The sequence below is a fragment of the Paroedura picta genome, chromosome 1 (genome assembly GCF_049243985.1).
Source record: "Paroedura picta isolate Pp20150507F chromosome 1, Ppicta_v3.0, whole genome shotgun sequence".
Classification (NCBI taxonomy): Eukaryota; Metazoa; Chordata; class Lepidosauria; order Squamata; family Gekkonidae; genus Paroedura; species Paroedura picta.
This window is the reverse complement of record NC_135369.1, coordinates 866337-881374: the sequence shown is the minus strand read 5'-3', so window position 1 is coordinate 881374 and position 15038 is coordinate 866337. Positions and strand designations below refer to the sequence as shown.

Genomic DNA, 15038 nt, shown 5'->3' with positions numbered 1-15038 from the left:
TCCCCGGTGATAAAAAGGTTGGGGACCACTGCTCTGTGACAACTTTTCAAATACTTAGACAACAATCATGTCCTTTGAGGATGCTGAAGAAGAAGAAGAAGAGTTGGTTCTTATATGCCGCTTTTCTCTACCCAAAGGAGGCTCGAAGCAGCTTCCAGTCGCCTTCCCTTTCCTCTCCCCACAACAGACACCCTGGGAGGGAGGGGAAGCTGAGAGAGCCCTGAGATTCCTGAAGAAGAAGAGTTGGTTCTTATAGGCCCCTTTTCTCTACCCGAAGGAGGCTCAAAGGGGCTTCCAGTCGCCTTCCCTTTCCTCTCCCCACAACAGACACCCTGTGAGGGAGGGGAGGCTGAGAGAGCCCTGAGATTACTGAAGAAGAAGAAGAGTTGGTTCTTATATGCCGCTTTTCTCTACCCGAAGGAGGCTCAAAGTGGCATATATTTGCCTTCCTTTTCTTCTCCCCACAACAGACACCCTGTGAGGGAGGTGAGGCTGAGAGAGCCCTGATATTCCTGCTCGGTCAGAACAGTTTTATCAGTGCTGTGGGGAGCCCAAGGTCATCCAGCTGGCTGCATATCGGGGAGCGCAGATTCAAACCCGGCTCGCCAGATTAGTGTCCACACTCCTAGCCACTATGCCAAGCTGAGATGCGCTATCTGGAAGGGGGGCAGCCAACTGGTTAGTATCTTTTTGAGGGGTTTACACACGTGTTGGGGGAGCTGAGACCTTCTCTCAGAGGAGAGGGCCAAGTCACAGATATGGTGGCTCAAGCAGGGGTCCTGGCCAGTAGTGTGCTATGCTGGGGAGTTCTACCACCTGGCGAATAAGGTGCATGACTGGACCCAGACCACAAAGGTCCAGTTCCTCCAAGAGGGCCTGAACCCTGAAGTTCTCCAATGGGCCCTGTTGCAAGGTCATCCCTGCCCCCTGATGGGGTGGGTGCACGTGGAGATGGAAAATCTGGCCCAGCAGTTGAAGGGGGGCAAGCAGCGCCAGGGGTGGGACCCCAAGTCACCAGGGCCCAGAGCTGGTGGGTGGACTGAAGAGCAAGCTGCGGCCATCCAGTAAGGCAGAGCCCTCTGAAATGCAGTGCTGACACCCGCAAGGGTCGTCTCTGGGTTGTGAAGCCACTGCACCTCTTCTGGCCAGGCACCCAAGGAAGACTTGTACCCCCTAAAGACCAACCTGAGCACCGGCTGCCCAGTCACCAGTTTCAAGCTCAGGCAACAGGATGGGAACAAATTGGATTGGTAGTGGTCCCGGTGGTAAGAGCTGGGTCTGGACTGGCCAGGGAAGCACAACCTGGGGGGAGCTGTTGGGAACCGGTCCTGGCACTTTAGGGAGTGTGCATTTCATTAGAAACATGCCGTACCTCATTTGAAGCTTTTGGGGGGGGGCAGAGGCCACCCCAGAGGGGGTGTTGCTAGAGGACTGAAACAATCTTCTGTGGTAGTATTGGGAGCTGAGTGGCGTGTTTATGTACAATGAATGTAACAAACCCCTCCAGAAACACTGCAAAATACACAGTGCCATCGAGCTAAACTGGGGGAGTCACTGCCCAAGACCCCCCTCTGCTATGTGACTCCCCAGGACTTGATGGAACTCAGAAACTTTATTGATAAGAACCTAAAATGGGGCGCCCTCTCACATGGCCACTCCCACCCTTCTGTGCCAAAAAGTATGATGCACTGCTCCTATGTACTGACTCTCGGAATGTGGATGCCATTTCCTAACCCAATGCCTATCCCCTTCTGCTGATGAAAGACATGTTGCAACATTGGGGGACGGGCAAAATGTTCTCCAAGTTAGATCTGATGGTGGTATACCACAGGACGCAAATCAAGAAGGGTCATTAATAGAAAACAGCTTTCAATATCCCAATGGGACAAGCTGAATATTTGGTGATGCCGTTCAGGCTGAGCAGGACCATGACTGTGTTTATGAACCTGATCAATGAGGTGTTACACAACTTCATTTACAAGGAGGGCATGGTTTATCTTAATGACTTTCTTATATATTACAATAATTACAAGGACCAGATAAAACTAGTCTGAGTTCCATGAGGAACAATTGGACCCTCTGGGTTACTAGGTTTCCAGTCAGGGCAAAGAAATGCACCTGGGCAAAGATGCCATTGGTGCTATGTCATCTATCAAGGGGACTCCCTATCCTCAGGGGTTTCTCAATTTTTTTCCATACTGCGGCTATTTCTTCTCACCCCTCCCTATGTCTTGAGTTCTTAGCTTGCTACGTACTTAGTTTATAGCTGTTATCTCTCAAGAGGGCCCGTGTATCGTCTGAAAGGGAGTAAAATATCCTTGGGGAATATTCAGCAAATCCTGAGTTGCTTTCACTTTGGGGGATGAAAGGATTTTTCGGTGGTAACAACTTTTGGCACAAAAAAAATGCCTGAGTGAAGGGGTGATTGGGTTAAAGCCTATATGTATCTTGACCACAACTGTATCCTGTCTTAAGCAATGATTCCCTCTTGTGCTCGTTTGCCTGTTATTGCTCTTTTAGACTAGAATAAAACTTCATATGGACTTTTTATAAAAGACTTCCTAAGGTTCTTTTCTAGGTCTCTCTGGAAGTGCATTGAAGGGTTGTGATATCTCTGCACTGAGAGGCAACCACAAAGCTTCTTAGGATTCACAAATTTATATTGCGACTTCCTAGCAAATTTAGCCCAGATAACTCTCCCCATGACGGACCTGTTGAAATCCAAATGGAGGAAGGAAGGCAGGAAACATCCTGGGTCCAAACTTCAGTGACATGCCAGAGAGCTTTTGAAGAACTGAAGTGTAAGTTCACCACTGAACCCATCCTGAAACATATAGACTCTTCCCAGCAATTCTGTTAGAGATGGGATAGTCTGTCTCTTCTCTTGGAGTAAGATGCTCTGGTATTCCCATCTCTTTAAGAACTTGCCACAATTTGTTGTGCTCCACACAATCAAAGGCTTTAGCATAGTCAATGAAGCCGATGTAGATGTTCTTCTGGAACTCCCTAGCTTTCTCCATGATCCAGCGTATGTTGGCAATTTGATCTCTAGTTCCTCTGCCTCTTCGAAATCCTGCCTGTACTTCTGGAAGTTCTCGGTCCACATATTGCCTAGCTTGTAGGATTTTGAGCATAACTTTGCTAGCATGAGAAATGAGTGCAATGGTGCAGTAGTTTGAACATTCTCTTGGAATCATAGACACTCAAATTAGGCTCCAGAGATTTCCCTACAAATCCCCTCCTTGATGGGCCTATTTTGAATCAACCAAATTTAATTTCATTCGCAAACTGTCTTTTGGCAAAAGCTTTGTCAAGCTGTCATCTCCATTATTGGACAATACTGCATCTTGATAATCCCTTTCTGATTCAAATCTCTTATTGCATGGCATTTGATCTCTATGTACGTAGTATGAGCATTTACTTTCTCAGATTGTACTAATTTCAAACAACTTTGGTTGTCTCCCATAATTTGAATGGGTTTTGACTCTGCCTTTCCCATGTCTTCCAAAATCTGGTTAAACCGTATTGCTTCCTTGGATGCTTCTGCAGCAGAAATATACTCTGCTTCTGTCGAAGCACCAGAATCCTGTTTGCGACTCCTTACAGCTCCCGTTCCATAAAGAAATGCAAATCCACTGGTAGATTTCCTATCTGTTTTATCACCAGCCCAATCTGCATTGTCAAAGAAATAGGTAATTGATCTTCATTCTCAAATTAGATTAAGTAGTGAATACTTTTGGTATTAGAATCATAGAATCATAGAGTGGGAAGGGGCCATACAGGCCATCTAGTCCAACCCCCTGCTCAATGCAGGATCAGCCCTAAGCATCCTAAAGCATCCAAGAAAAGTGTGTATCCAACCTTTGCTTGAAGATTTCTTAAGGCAAGTTATTCTTATGCTGTGACAGAGTGACACCTTGTGGACAAGCAAATTTTTGTAGTTTATAATCTTGTGCCTACTGTCTTTTTGTGTAATTTGATGAAACAAAGACTTTGAAAGTGAAAGTGAATATATTAACTAGGTTTTTTGTGATAGGGTAGAGATTGTGTGAGCTCTCGGACTAATTGGTTCTTGAGACAGAAATAGGTGGGTTAGGGTTAGGTTAAATAGAGTTGTTTAGAGACAAGGGAATCTGCTTGGCCTGAACTCTGAATATCATTCCCCGTGATCTGCAGATTACTTATTATAAAATGTTTTGTTGCCTTCATCATTTATCTTTGTCCAAAGTTCTTCCGAACGATGGAAAGGGAAGTTGAATTTTCGTGACAGCATCAGTATAACCCACTAGATTGGGATCCCTTGCTGCTGGCAGTTTTAATTTAAGATCAATTTTCCTCTTTAAATATCTCACAACTCTCTTCAGAGCAGTTAAGTCTCTTTTGGTAGGTGAACTCATCTTTGTATATAGTATCCCCACTGCAGATGCAATATCAGACCTACAAGTAGTAGCTAGGAATAATAATTTATCTATTACAGTTCTGTATAATTCATGATTAGGTAGATATTTTCAACCAATTCTGATTAAAAAAAAATCAGTACACATTGGAGGTGGTACACCATTAGCCTCTTTGAGACCTGAAAATTCTATTAGGTCTATAAATTTCTGCCTATGATTAGGTAGATATTTTCAACCAATTCTGATTTAAAAAAAAATCAGTACACATTGGAGGTGGTACACCATTAGCCTCTTTGAGACCTGAAAATTCTATTAGGTCTATAAATTTCTGCCTATGATTAAGCAGAAAACTGCCATCTTGTTTAGTTATTTGTTTGTTTGTTTATTTAATATACAGCCCTCCCCTGAGCACAGGGTGGTACAAATAACATGATAAATTGAACAACAGCAATACAGTCATAACGGTAGAACAATATAATAATGGAACAAACATGGTATAAACATGCGTTTAAATGTAGTATACTGATGGCTCCATGGGATGGACATATCTGTAGTGGTTTTCATAGAATCATAGAGTTGGAAGGGGCCACAAAGGCCATCCAGTCCAACCCCCTGCTCAACGCAGGATCAGCCCTAAGCATCCTAAAGCATCCAAGAAAAGTGTGTATCCAACCTTTGCTTGAAGACTGCCAGTGAGGGGGAGCTCACCACCTCCTTAGGCAGCCTATTCCACTGCTGAACTACTCATGGGAGGGGACTCAGGGACCAGGATGAGGTGGGCTGGTCTAGAAGATATACCAACAGAAGAAGAAACAGAGTCAGGTGCAGAAGTATGTAGCGTCTCGCAGCATCAGGCCGCCGGCCGAGGCAGCCCCTGGCAGCCGCACGACTGCCGGGGGCTGCCTGCCCTAGCGCCCGCTGAATTAGTCGCAGTGGGCTTGATTACTAGTCTTTACATACTTCTGCACCTGACTCTGTTTCTTCTTCTGTTGGTACATCTTCTTCAGTTTTCCATAAACTGTATCTTGTGTCATTAGTTTGATCCTCCTAACAGTTCTGATTAGGGACATACCCACAAAATTGCTCTCCTTTAAAATGTGCAGCACTTCTCACGTTCACTTTTCCTGTCTTTGGATAGAGAATTCTGGAGCCCTTGTAACCCCTCTCATATCCAACCATTATGCCTAACTTAGTTTTGTTAAGCTTTTAGCATTTTTATGTTGGCACATATGCAAAAACCTTTGATCCAAATGTGATGTGACTGATATTTGGTACTTTTCCAAACCAAAGTTCAAATGGTGTTTTATCTATAGCTTTTGTTGGCAGTCTATTCTGTAAATTTGTTGCTGTCATTACTGCTTCAGCCCAATACTGATATGGTAATTTGCACTCCATCAACATACATCTAACCATTTCCATTAAAGAATTATTCTTTCTTTCTGGAACACCATTTTGTTTTGGACTATATGGTACGGTGTGTAAGTGTTTTATTCCATTCTGCTCCATGAAATGTTGCATCTGATGACACACAAGACGATTGCCACCCCTAGGATTCCCTTCAATTGAGGGAAACAATGTTTCTCGGTGTTTGAAAAACTAGAAGAAGAAGAGTTTGTTCTTATATGCCGCTTTTCCCTACCCAAAGGAGGCTCAAAGTGGCTTACAGTCGCCTTCCCTTTCATCTCCCCACAACAGACACCCTGTGAGGTGGGTGAGGCTGAGAGAGCCCTGAGATAACTGCTCGGTCAGAACAGCTTTATCAGTGCTGTGGCGAGCCCAAGGTCACCCAGCTGGTTGCATGTGGGGGAGTGCAGAATCCAACCTGGCATGCCAGATTAGAAGTCCGCACTCCTAACCACTACACCAAACTGGCTCTCTACTCTATTTATGACTAGAAATAAAGCCCATTTTATTACTGAATAAAATGGGCGCTAGAAGCCGGTCTTCTCTCGGCCCCGGGAGCAGGCTCACTGCAGCAAGGCCGCTCCCGGGGCCGACAGAAGGCCGGCTCCCCCCCCCCCTCCCCAAAGACAGAAGAGCGGCCTCGCTGGGCAAGTGGAGCTTACCGGCGGGTGAGGGTCGAGGGCGGCCATGTCGATGCGGAGGCAATGGCGGCCAAGGAGGCAATGGGGAGGCGCACTTTGCGCGCCTCTCCATTGCCTCCTTGGTCCAGGATTGACACTCGGAGGAGCGAATCAGGAGCCGCGATTCGCTCCTCCGAGTTTTTATCCCGGACAGAGCCCGCCCTAACTCCTCCCCCCAAGGCCTTACTGCTTTATTTAGGCGGTTTTAAGATTTTCGCACAGGCCTGTGCAGTACTTCAGTTCTGAGCCTCACTTAGTTCTCTCCCTTTCATTTCCCTCACGATGGCAAAGAAAAAAACAACTGGAAATGTTTGGACTGGAAAAGTAATTTCTGTTTCACTAAGCCTGGCTCTTTCCGGAGGGGAGTGCGGGCCACACGTACCTCCAGGGCACTGGGTCTCAGAGGGGGGGGGGGCTTTCCAGAGATCCCGACTGACTGTGATGCTGCCTCCGCCCGGGAAAAGAGGGCATCTTGAGCGAGGCATCCTGGGCAGAAGGCGCTAAGTGCTTGCCAGGAAGGTGGCTTGCCTCAACGTCAGCCGGCGGGTTGGATCCTGTGGATTCCCCCTGATCCTCTTGTCTCCAGGGAGGCACCTTATGCTGGCAGAGGGTGCCACTGTCGGGATGAACAGCTCCACTGGATGCAGCCCCCAGACACAGGGACTTGTGCCCCAAAATACCCAGAGCCACACTTTTTAAAAATGTATTTATTTCTAGTTCCGTTCATGACAAAACCTTATCAGGGAAAGGAAGAACACAACTTCCATTCTTGGGACAGTCCCTGCATTCTTATGTTGCCTGTCCCAGTCTCATGCTCACGTTCCACCTCCCGGCTCTTCTCTGCTGGTGTCCAGCGCTGCTGCTCCTCTTCCTCCTCCTCCTCCCTCCAGAAGGCCCCCCGGCTCCTCTTTCTCTTCCTCCTCCTCCTCCTCCTCCACGTGTTCATCCGTGTCCAGCTCCCGGGGGGGCACCTGGATCCCTAACTTTGCCTCCAGCAAGCAGAGCCTGTTCCGGACGTTCCGCAACTGAGCCCTCAAGGCCTTGATGGACTTCAGGATGTCCCGGCAGCCCCGGAGGTCCCTTTTCCCTGGAGAAGGAAAGCCATCAGGTGCAGCGTGGTCCTCCCCTTGCACAAGGGCAAGGGTGCTCCTCAGCAGCTCCCCAAGGAGGGTTCTTCCCCTGCCCCGTGGAAAGGTCTTCCATCCCTTGGCTGGTCTTCTCCTCCTGCTTCCCGCTACCCAAGGAACACCCAGTGCCTCGGCAGGTTTCCCGGGAGGCCTCTCCCTGCCCTTACTGTTCACATGAAGCTTTTTCACCCCAGTCAAAAGATGTTCTCCAGAGCAGCAGCAGCCACAGAGTCGCAGCAGGATGTATTTATTTCATTGTTTATTTCTTGATTTATTTCCCGCCACTCCCAACAAGTGGCTCATGGTGGGTTACAAGATTGATCCCCAATTACAATACCCCCCCCCATTAAAACTCCATTAAAAGAACATACAACAATATATAATACATGGCAGTCAAAACAGCCATGTATCTGGGGGTCTTAGTAGACCAGACACTGAACATGGGTCAGCAGTGTGACTCAGTAGCTAAAAAGGCAAAGGGGATTTTGGGAAGTATTAAAAGAAGTATACTGATCAGATCATGCAACGTGATGGTACTGCTTTACTCTGCTCTGGTTCGGCCTCCCTTGGAGTCCTATGTTCATTTTTGGGCACCCCAGTTGAGGAGGGATGCTGACAAACTGAAGCGTGTCCAGAGGAGGGCAACAAAGATGGTGAGGGGTTTGGAGACCCAGATATATGAGGAAAGATTGAGGGAGCTTGGTGTGTTTAGCCTGGGGAGAAGAGGACTAAGAGGTGATAGGATAACCAAATACTTGAGGGGCTGTCATAGAGAAGATGGAGCAGAGTAGTTTTCTTTTGCCTGAGAGGGTTGGACCAAAACCAGCAAGTTAAAATGAATTCAAAAGAATTTTCGGCTAAACATCCGGAAGAAGTTCCTGACAGTTAGAGCAGTTCCTCAGTGGAACAGGCTTCCTCAGGAGGTGGTGGGTTCTCCTTCTTTGAGAGTTTTAAAGTACAGTCTTGATAGTCACCTGACAGAAATGTTGATTTTATCAACTTAGGCATATTGTGAGTGGGTGGACAGGTAGTTGTGAGTGTCCTGCATTCTGCAGGGGGTTGGACTAGATGACCCTGGAGGTCCCTTCCAACTCTACAATTCTATGATCCCAGAAGGAAAGATCAAAGGGCCGAGAACAACTCACAGGCCTTTGACCGGATAATTTACCTTTGAGGGAGAAGCAAAAGGGCATCTTTAGGAAAGTGGTCCAAGGCTTTTGTGTTGCCATCCAAGCAACTGCCCTGCGTAGCCCTCCTCAGCCACCCCTCAGCATGCAGGGTGCCCCAGGCTGGGGTTTCTCTGATCAACCTCAGGATGTAGCTGTGGAAGCTGCAGTCTTGGAGGAGGCCTGGGTCCAGAGCATGGGTCAAAACCAGCCGGTAGCTACATCTGGAGCTGGATTCTGCTTCCAGACCTTTTAGGCCTACTTAGAGCCCCTCACAATTGGCTCAGGCTGAGGTCATCAAGGCCTGCGGAGCAGAGGTTTGGCTGCCCAGTTTGGCACAAGAGACCAACAGAGGCTGTCTGTCGTTGCCTTTCTGTGCTGTGACCCTGGACTTCCCCGGAGGCCTCCTGTCCAACTACTCACCAGCTGAGCCTGCTGAGCATCTGAGATCTGATGAGGTCAGGCTAACCTGGGCCTTGCAAGGTCATATTACAAACAAAGCATTTCCGGCACTTTTTAGTACCTAACAGAAACTTAGGGGATCACTATAATGCTCTCACAATCTAACCAAGCAAAGTTTGAGACCAGTAGGATCTTTGAAACCAACCTAGACAAACTGGAGCATGTCCAGAGGAGGGCAACAAAGATGGTGAGGGGTTTGCAGACCGAGTCATATGAGGAAAGGTTGAGGGAGCTTGGTCTGTTTAGCCTGGAGAGAGTGCCACTAAGAGATGAAATGATGACCATCTTCAAATACCTGAAGGGCTGTCATAGATAAACATCCAGAAGAAGTTCCTCCAGAAGAAGTTCCTGACAGAACGCTTCCTCGGTGGAACAGGCTTCCTCAGGAGGTGGTGGGTTCTCCTTCTTTGGAAGTTTTTAAGCAGAGGCTAGAGAGTCATCTGATTTTATGAACTTAGGCAGATTGTGAGGGGATGGGCAGGAAGGGATGTGCCAGTGTTTGTCTCTTTGTCTCTTGCATACCCAGGGAACTGCTAATTGCTGTTGTGGAATGGTAGGTGAATTCTCTCCAGGCCAGGCTGGATTGTAGAGGGATCACTTGGGCATAAAATTGAGGTCACTGTTGGTGGGCAGGTAGTTGTGAGATCCTGCATTGTGTAGGGGGTTGGACTAGATGATCATTTAGGTCCCTTCCAACTATGATTCTATGCTGTAGAACAAAATTTGAGTCTGGGGGCACCTTTGAAACTACCCAAGTTTAATTCTGGGTGCAAGTATATTCATGTGTATCTGAAGAAGCGTGCACAAGCCCTATGAAGATAGGTTGAGGGACTTGGAAATGTTCAGCCTGGAGAAAAGGAGGTTGAGAGGGGACATGATAGCCCTCTTTAAGTATTTGAAAGGCTCTCACTTGGAGGAGGGCAGGATGCTGTTCCCGTTGGCTGCAGAGGAGAGGACACGCAGTAATGGGTTTAAACTACAAGTACAACGATATAGGCTAGATATCAGGAAAAAGTTTTTCACAGTCAGAGTAGTTCAGCAGTGGAATAGGCTGCCTAAGGAGGTGGTGAGCTCCCCCTCACTGGCAGTCTTCAAGCAAAGGTTGGATACTCACTTTTCTTGGATGCTTTAGGATGCTTAGGGCTGATCCTGCGTTGAGCAGGGGGTTGGACTAGATGGCCTGCATGGTTCTATGATTCTATGATTCTAGATACAAAAGCTTATACCCAGAATTAAACTTGGAATCATGGAGTGGGAAAGGACCTTCAGGATCATCTAGACAGGGCCACAAGAGGAAAGCACTGACACAGTCCCTTCTGCCCACCCCCCTCTGGTTTGACCGTCTGGGGCAACAGAAAACAACTCTGCTCCATCTTCTCTAGGACAGCCCCTCAAGTACTTGAAGATGGTGATCCTATCATCTCTTAGTCACCTGCTCTCCAGGCTAAGCAGTGCAAGCTCCCTCACCTTTCTTCATACACCTTGGGGGATTTCTGCACCCATGTCGTATCCGCTCTCCTGCTGGAGCCAGGGGAGTTGAGTTAGATGTTTATTGAGCTCCACTCCCCCCCCCCCCCGGTTAGATTCCCTCCTATAAATACTCTGACTGTCTCTGTCAATGCATCCCCTGTGCCTACCAGGCTGTATTTTGCAATGAGCAAAGAAGCCCATTGCATCCAGGAATGCAATGGGTGGCGCTAGTGCGCCACGCAAACACGGGGGGGGGGGGGGACGACGTACCTGAAGGGGTGGCAGTGTGCTGGGCATATCGTCGGTGGCGGTCGGAGGTGGCGGGGAGGACGCAGCAGCAGGGCCACGGAGGTGGCGTTGGGGCGTCTGACGTACGGGGCGGCCTGGTTTCTCCGGCGCGGCTGGAGGGGCAGTGGTAGCGGAGGTGGCAAGGAGGATGCGCGGGTGGCAGCAGCAGTGCCGCAGCAGGCATTGGGCCTTCTGGGGGAATGGGACAGCCTCGTTTGCCCGGCGCGGCTGGAGACGGTGTGTGGGTTGTCGGCCGGGGCTGCGTGCGAGGCGCTGGCAGGCAGGGCCAGCAGCAGTCCTGCGCCGAGTAGAGGCAGCGACGTGCTTGGCGGCCAGCAAGGCTGTGGAGTCGAGGCGGGACGAGGTGTTGGTGAGCGGGAGAAGTGGCGGTCGCAGGTTGGAGGACAGGCGCAGCGTGGGCTGACGGGTTGGGTGGCGTGCTGGCCGGGGAGCCAGCTGGTGCTTGGGTGCAGCCTCAGGGAAGGGCGAGAGCTGGCGGAGCGCCCTCCGCGCAATCTAGGGAGCGTCCGGCTGCAAGGCTGGGCGCGGGGCCCTCCAGGGGCCGGCCCAATCCGGACTGGAGCTGCCCTCGCACCCGCCTCCCTCTCCCTTTTTCTTTTAAAAAATGGCTAACATCGTGGTGCAACATATAGGCGGACAAGTGTGCAGGCAATGCCAAAAATAATTTTTCCCCCCAAGTAACACAAAGTTGTAACACAGACTCTCTAAAATGCCCCCCCCCAAATTAGGAACAAGATTAATTTTTTAAAGTATCAAGACTTGTAATTAGATGCATAGGCGTTTAAACAGAGAAGTATGGATTAAAAAAAAACAGCAGGAATCCCAGGACCTTTAAAGCCCAGAGAAGGGGATGGATGGGCTGCCTGGATTCACTGACGGGTGGGAGAGAGTTGCTCTCCTGTGCCGTTTCCAGCAGCCCTTGTGGGGGTGAGAAGGGTGAAGAGGCGGCAGACAAGCGCGAGGCAGCAGAAGGGTGAGGAGGGACCGGACAAGATTTAGCGCTACTCCATCCAGCTGGTGTGACACCGGTTTAAGTGCTGTGTGGAAATGCCCTCCCCCTCTCTGTTGCTCTCCTCTGGACACGCTCCAGTGTCTCTGCAGCTGCCTGCAGTTGTAGTTCCCCAGATGGGGCAGGGGACTCCGAGGGAAGTCTTACTGGGCTGCGTACAGGCCCAAATCCCCACGCGGCTGCCTCCTGTTCAGCGCCTGGTCTGCGCAGACTTTTCACAGGGACTCCTTGCCGGGCCGCTGGGGGTGCGTGCGGCTCTGCCACCCTCCCCCCCACCGAAAGTGGCCGCCTCACTTGCCCCCCCCCCCGCAGCCTCCCTCCCTCCCTCCCTCCGTCGGCGAGGCGGCGGCACTTACGGTCGTGGAGGTGGTGCGCCTGCAGGGCGACGAGGGCGTCCAGGGCTTCCTTGAGGTGCGCGACCTCCGGCCAACCCGCGCAGGGGGCAGGCGGCGGCGGCGGCGGGAGGGGCTGCAGCTGGAGGGCGAGGCTGGACAGGCTGGAGCCGAGGGAGACGCTGCCCTGGGAGGACGCCGCGGTCGGGGGCGGCAGGGCCTCGCGAGTCGGGCCGGGGAGGGCTAGGAGGCGAGGAGAGGCGGCGGCGGTCACGGGGGGGGGGACGGGACGGGACGGGACGGGCCCCCCCCCGTCCGCCCTCCCCTCACCCAAGTGAGGCGCCTGCGCGGGGCCAGCGGGGCTCGGGCGTCCTCAAAGGCATAAGGGGCGCGTGGAGGACCCCCCTCCCGCCCGGCCTTCCGCCCGGCCTCCCGCCAGGGCTCCCGCCCGCTCCCGCCCGGTCTCCCGCCCGGTCTCCCGCCCTCCCCTGCCGGCTCGCACCTTGGCCCTCCTGCTGGCGCTTGAGGCGCACCTCGACGCGGATGAGCCTCCTCCGGGCGTGGCACACCTGCAGGCTGACGGCGCGGAGGGCGCGCGGGAAGAGGCGGCACAGGCGGCGCACGCTCAGCTCTGCAGCGGAGGGGACACGGGCGCGGCGTCAGGCTCGCCGGGGGCGTCGGGGGGGGGGCGTCGGGGGGCGAGGGGGGGGTCTGGCGTCCGACTTACGGCCCTGCAGGTACTGGCCCTGGAGCTGGCGGAGGGCGTCCAGCGGCTGCTCGAGGGCGTCGCGGGCGGAGGCGGCTGCCAGGAGCCCGTCGGGCGGGGGGGCGGGAGCGGCGTCGGCGGGGGCGTCGGGAGCGGCGGGGGGGCCTCCGGGGCCCGCTGCAAGAGACGACGAGAGCCGCGAGGGAGGCGCGCCGCCGCCCCGAGGGGTCTCGGCCCGAGGCCGGCCGAATCGGGTCCCGGCGGCGGGGAAGGGCAGGCGAGCCCCGCGGGGGCACTCACCTCCGGGGCCCTCGGCCACTCGCGCCTCTTCGCCCGCAGGCTGCCTGGAGGGACAAGCAGAAGCGGCCCTCAAGCCCGGAAAGGGACCCCAGCCCGCGGCTTCAGCGGGGATCTCCTCTCCCGCTTTTTTGGGAGGGGGGGGGGATCCAGCCGCGCACTGAAAACTAATCCGAAAAAGGTGGAACGGGAAAAGCGCCACCCAGTCAGGTGCTCCCTCCCTCCCTCCCTCCCCCCCCCCCAGCACTGGCGTCCCCAAGTCAGGGAGGATGCCGATACGACTCTTCCCCCCCCCCTCGGTTTTGGCATCTTTAGGGACAACGGCCCTCCCCCCTGGCCGAAGCCTCCGAAATCTCCAGGGACTCCGAAAGGCGACTCACTTTGGAAGCTGCTCCTGGCCAGCCCTGTTGGGGGGGGAGGGGAAAGGTGGGGTCAGACTCCGGACAGTGTCTTCTGCCTGGGAACGTGGCAGCCTCTCTGGCCACCACCAGCTGCCAACACCCAGGCATCCCAACTGCTCTGCAGGCCCCAGAGAGCTGTCCCGCTTAGGCGGCGGGGGGGGGGGCTAACACGACACCCAGTGGAAGTGCCCCCCTCCCCAGGCTCTACCCCTGCATCTCCAGGACTCCTCCAGTGCAGGGGTGGCCAAGGGTTGTATCCTTACCTAGAGCCCCTCCCACCCTGTCCCTTGGCCCCAGGCCAGGGAGCCCCGAGAGGTGGGGAGCTTCCAGAGGCAGTGGGCCTCCTCTGTGGTCATCGCCATAGGCTCGGCCTGGCTGTGCCCCGCCCTGCACGGCGGTGGGGGTCCCCTTGGAGCCTTCAGCTTCCACTAAGAAGGCAGGCTGTCCCCCCACTAGGGCAAGGGGTCCAGTCAGAGCAAAGCCAGCCACCGAGAGAGAGAAGCAGTCTGTCTTCCAGGGGGTAGAAGAAGAAGCAGCTGTTAGTTCTTATATGCCACTTTTCTCTACCAGAAGGAGCGGCTTCCAATCTCCTTCCTCTCCCCACAACAGACACCCTGTGAGAGAGCCCTGAGATTACTGAAGAAGAAGAGTTGGTTCTTATTTGACGCTTTTCTCTCCCCGAAGGAGTCTCCTAGCGGCTTCTAGTCGCCTTCCCTTCCTCTCCCCACAACAGACACCCTGTGAGGGAGGGGAGGCTGAGTCCTGATATTCCTGCTCAGTCAGAACAGTTTTATCAGCTCCGTGGCGAGCCCAAGGTCACCCAGCTGGCTGCATGTGGAGGAGGAGAAACAGGGAATCAAACCTGGCTCGCCAGATTAGAAGCCTGTACTCCTAACCACTACACCAAGCTGGATAGAGAGAAGAGCCCCAGGAGCTGGTGGATCCTGTGCAGGATGGAGCAGAGGTCTGCACCCTCCATCCCTCTCAGAGCAGCCCTGGGAAATCAGGTAGGCAATCTGTGTGCCGTCATCCCTACACCTTCCCAGAGGATGAGGCAGAAGCCACCCGACCCCCTCCTGCGTCACCTCCAAAGGTGTTACCTCTGAACGGCTGGTGGCCAGCCCCCTCTGGGAAAAGCAGCCTTGAGCCAGTAGGAGGAAAGGCCTTGGCCAGGAAGACCTGGGGAACACCAGCCCATTCCAAGAGCCTGTAGCTCCTCCCTTTACCTGCAGCGCCGGCAGGAGAAGCAGCCCCCCATGACGCTGGGCCCACCGGCAT

At 52.8% G+C, this 15038-nt stretch overlaps 1 protein-coding gene across 1 annotated transcript; it reads right to left on the bottom strand.

Annotated features, from left to right (window-relative positions):
* Positions 1-7173: 7173 nt before the first annotated feature.
* Positions 7174-15038, bottom strand: LOC143843622 (uncharacterized). Its single transcript, XM_077350443.1, has 8 exons — positions 14987-15038; positions 14040-14212; positions 13740-13903; positions 13363-13406; positions 13084-13239; positions 12859-12987; positions 12381-12599; positions 7174-7568 (listed from the first exon to the last, which is right to left on the bottom strand). Exons 1-8 carry the CDS (start codon positions 15036-15038, stop codon positions 7297-7299), a joined length of 1209 nt encoding a protein of 402 aa, XP_077206558.1. The 3' UTR covers positions 7174-7296.

Coding starts and splice junctions, on each gene's coding strand:
- LOC143843622 (XM_077350443.1), bottom strand. CDS start 15,038: ATGCCGGTGGGCCCAGCGTCATGGGGGGCTGCTTCTCCTGCCGGCGCT. Junction 12,988..13,083: donor GGGCCAGTACCTGCAGGGCC/GTAAGTCGGACG, acceptor CCTCCGCTGCAG/AGCTGAGCGTGCGCCGCCTG. Junction 7,569..12,380: donor GGCGCACCACCTCCACGACC/GTAAGTGCCGCC, acceptor TTCCTTCTCCAG/GGAAAAGGGACCTCCGGGGC.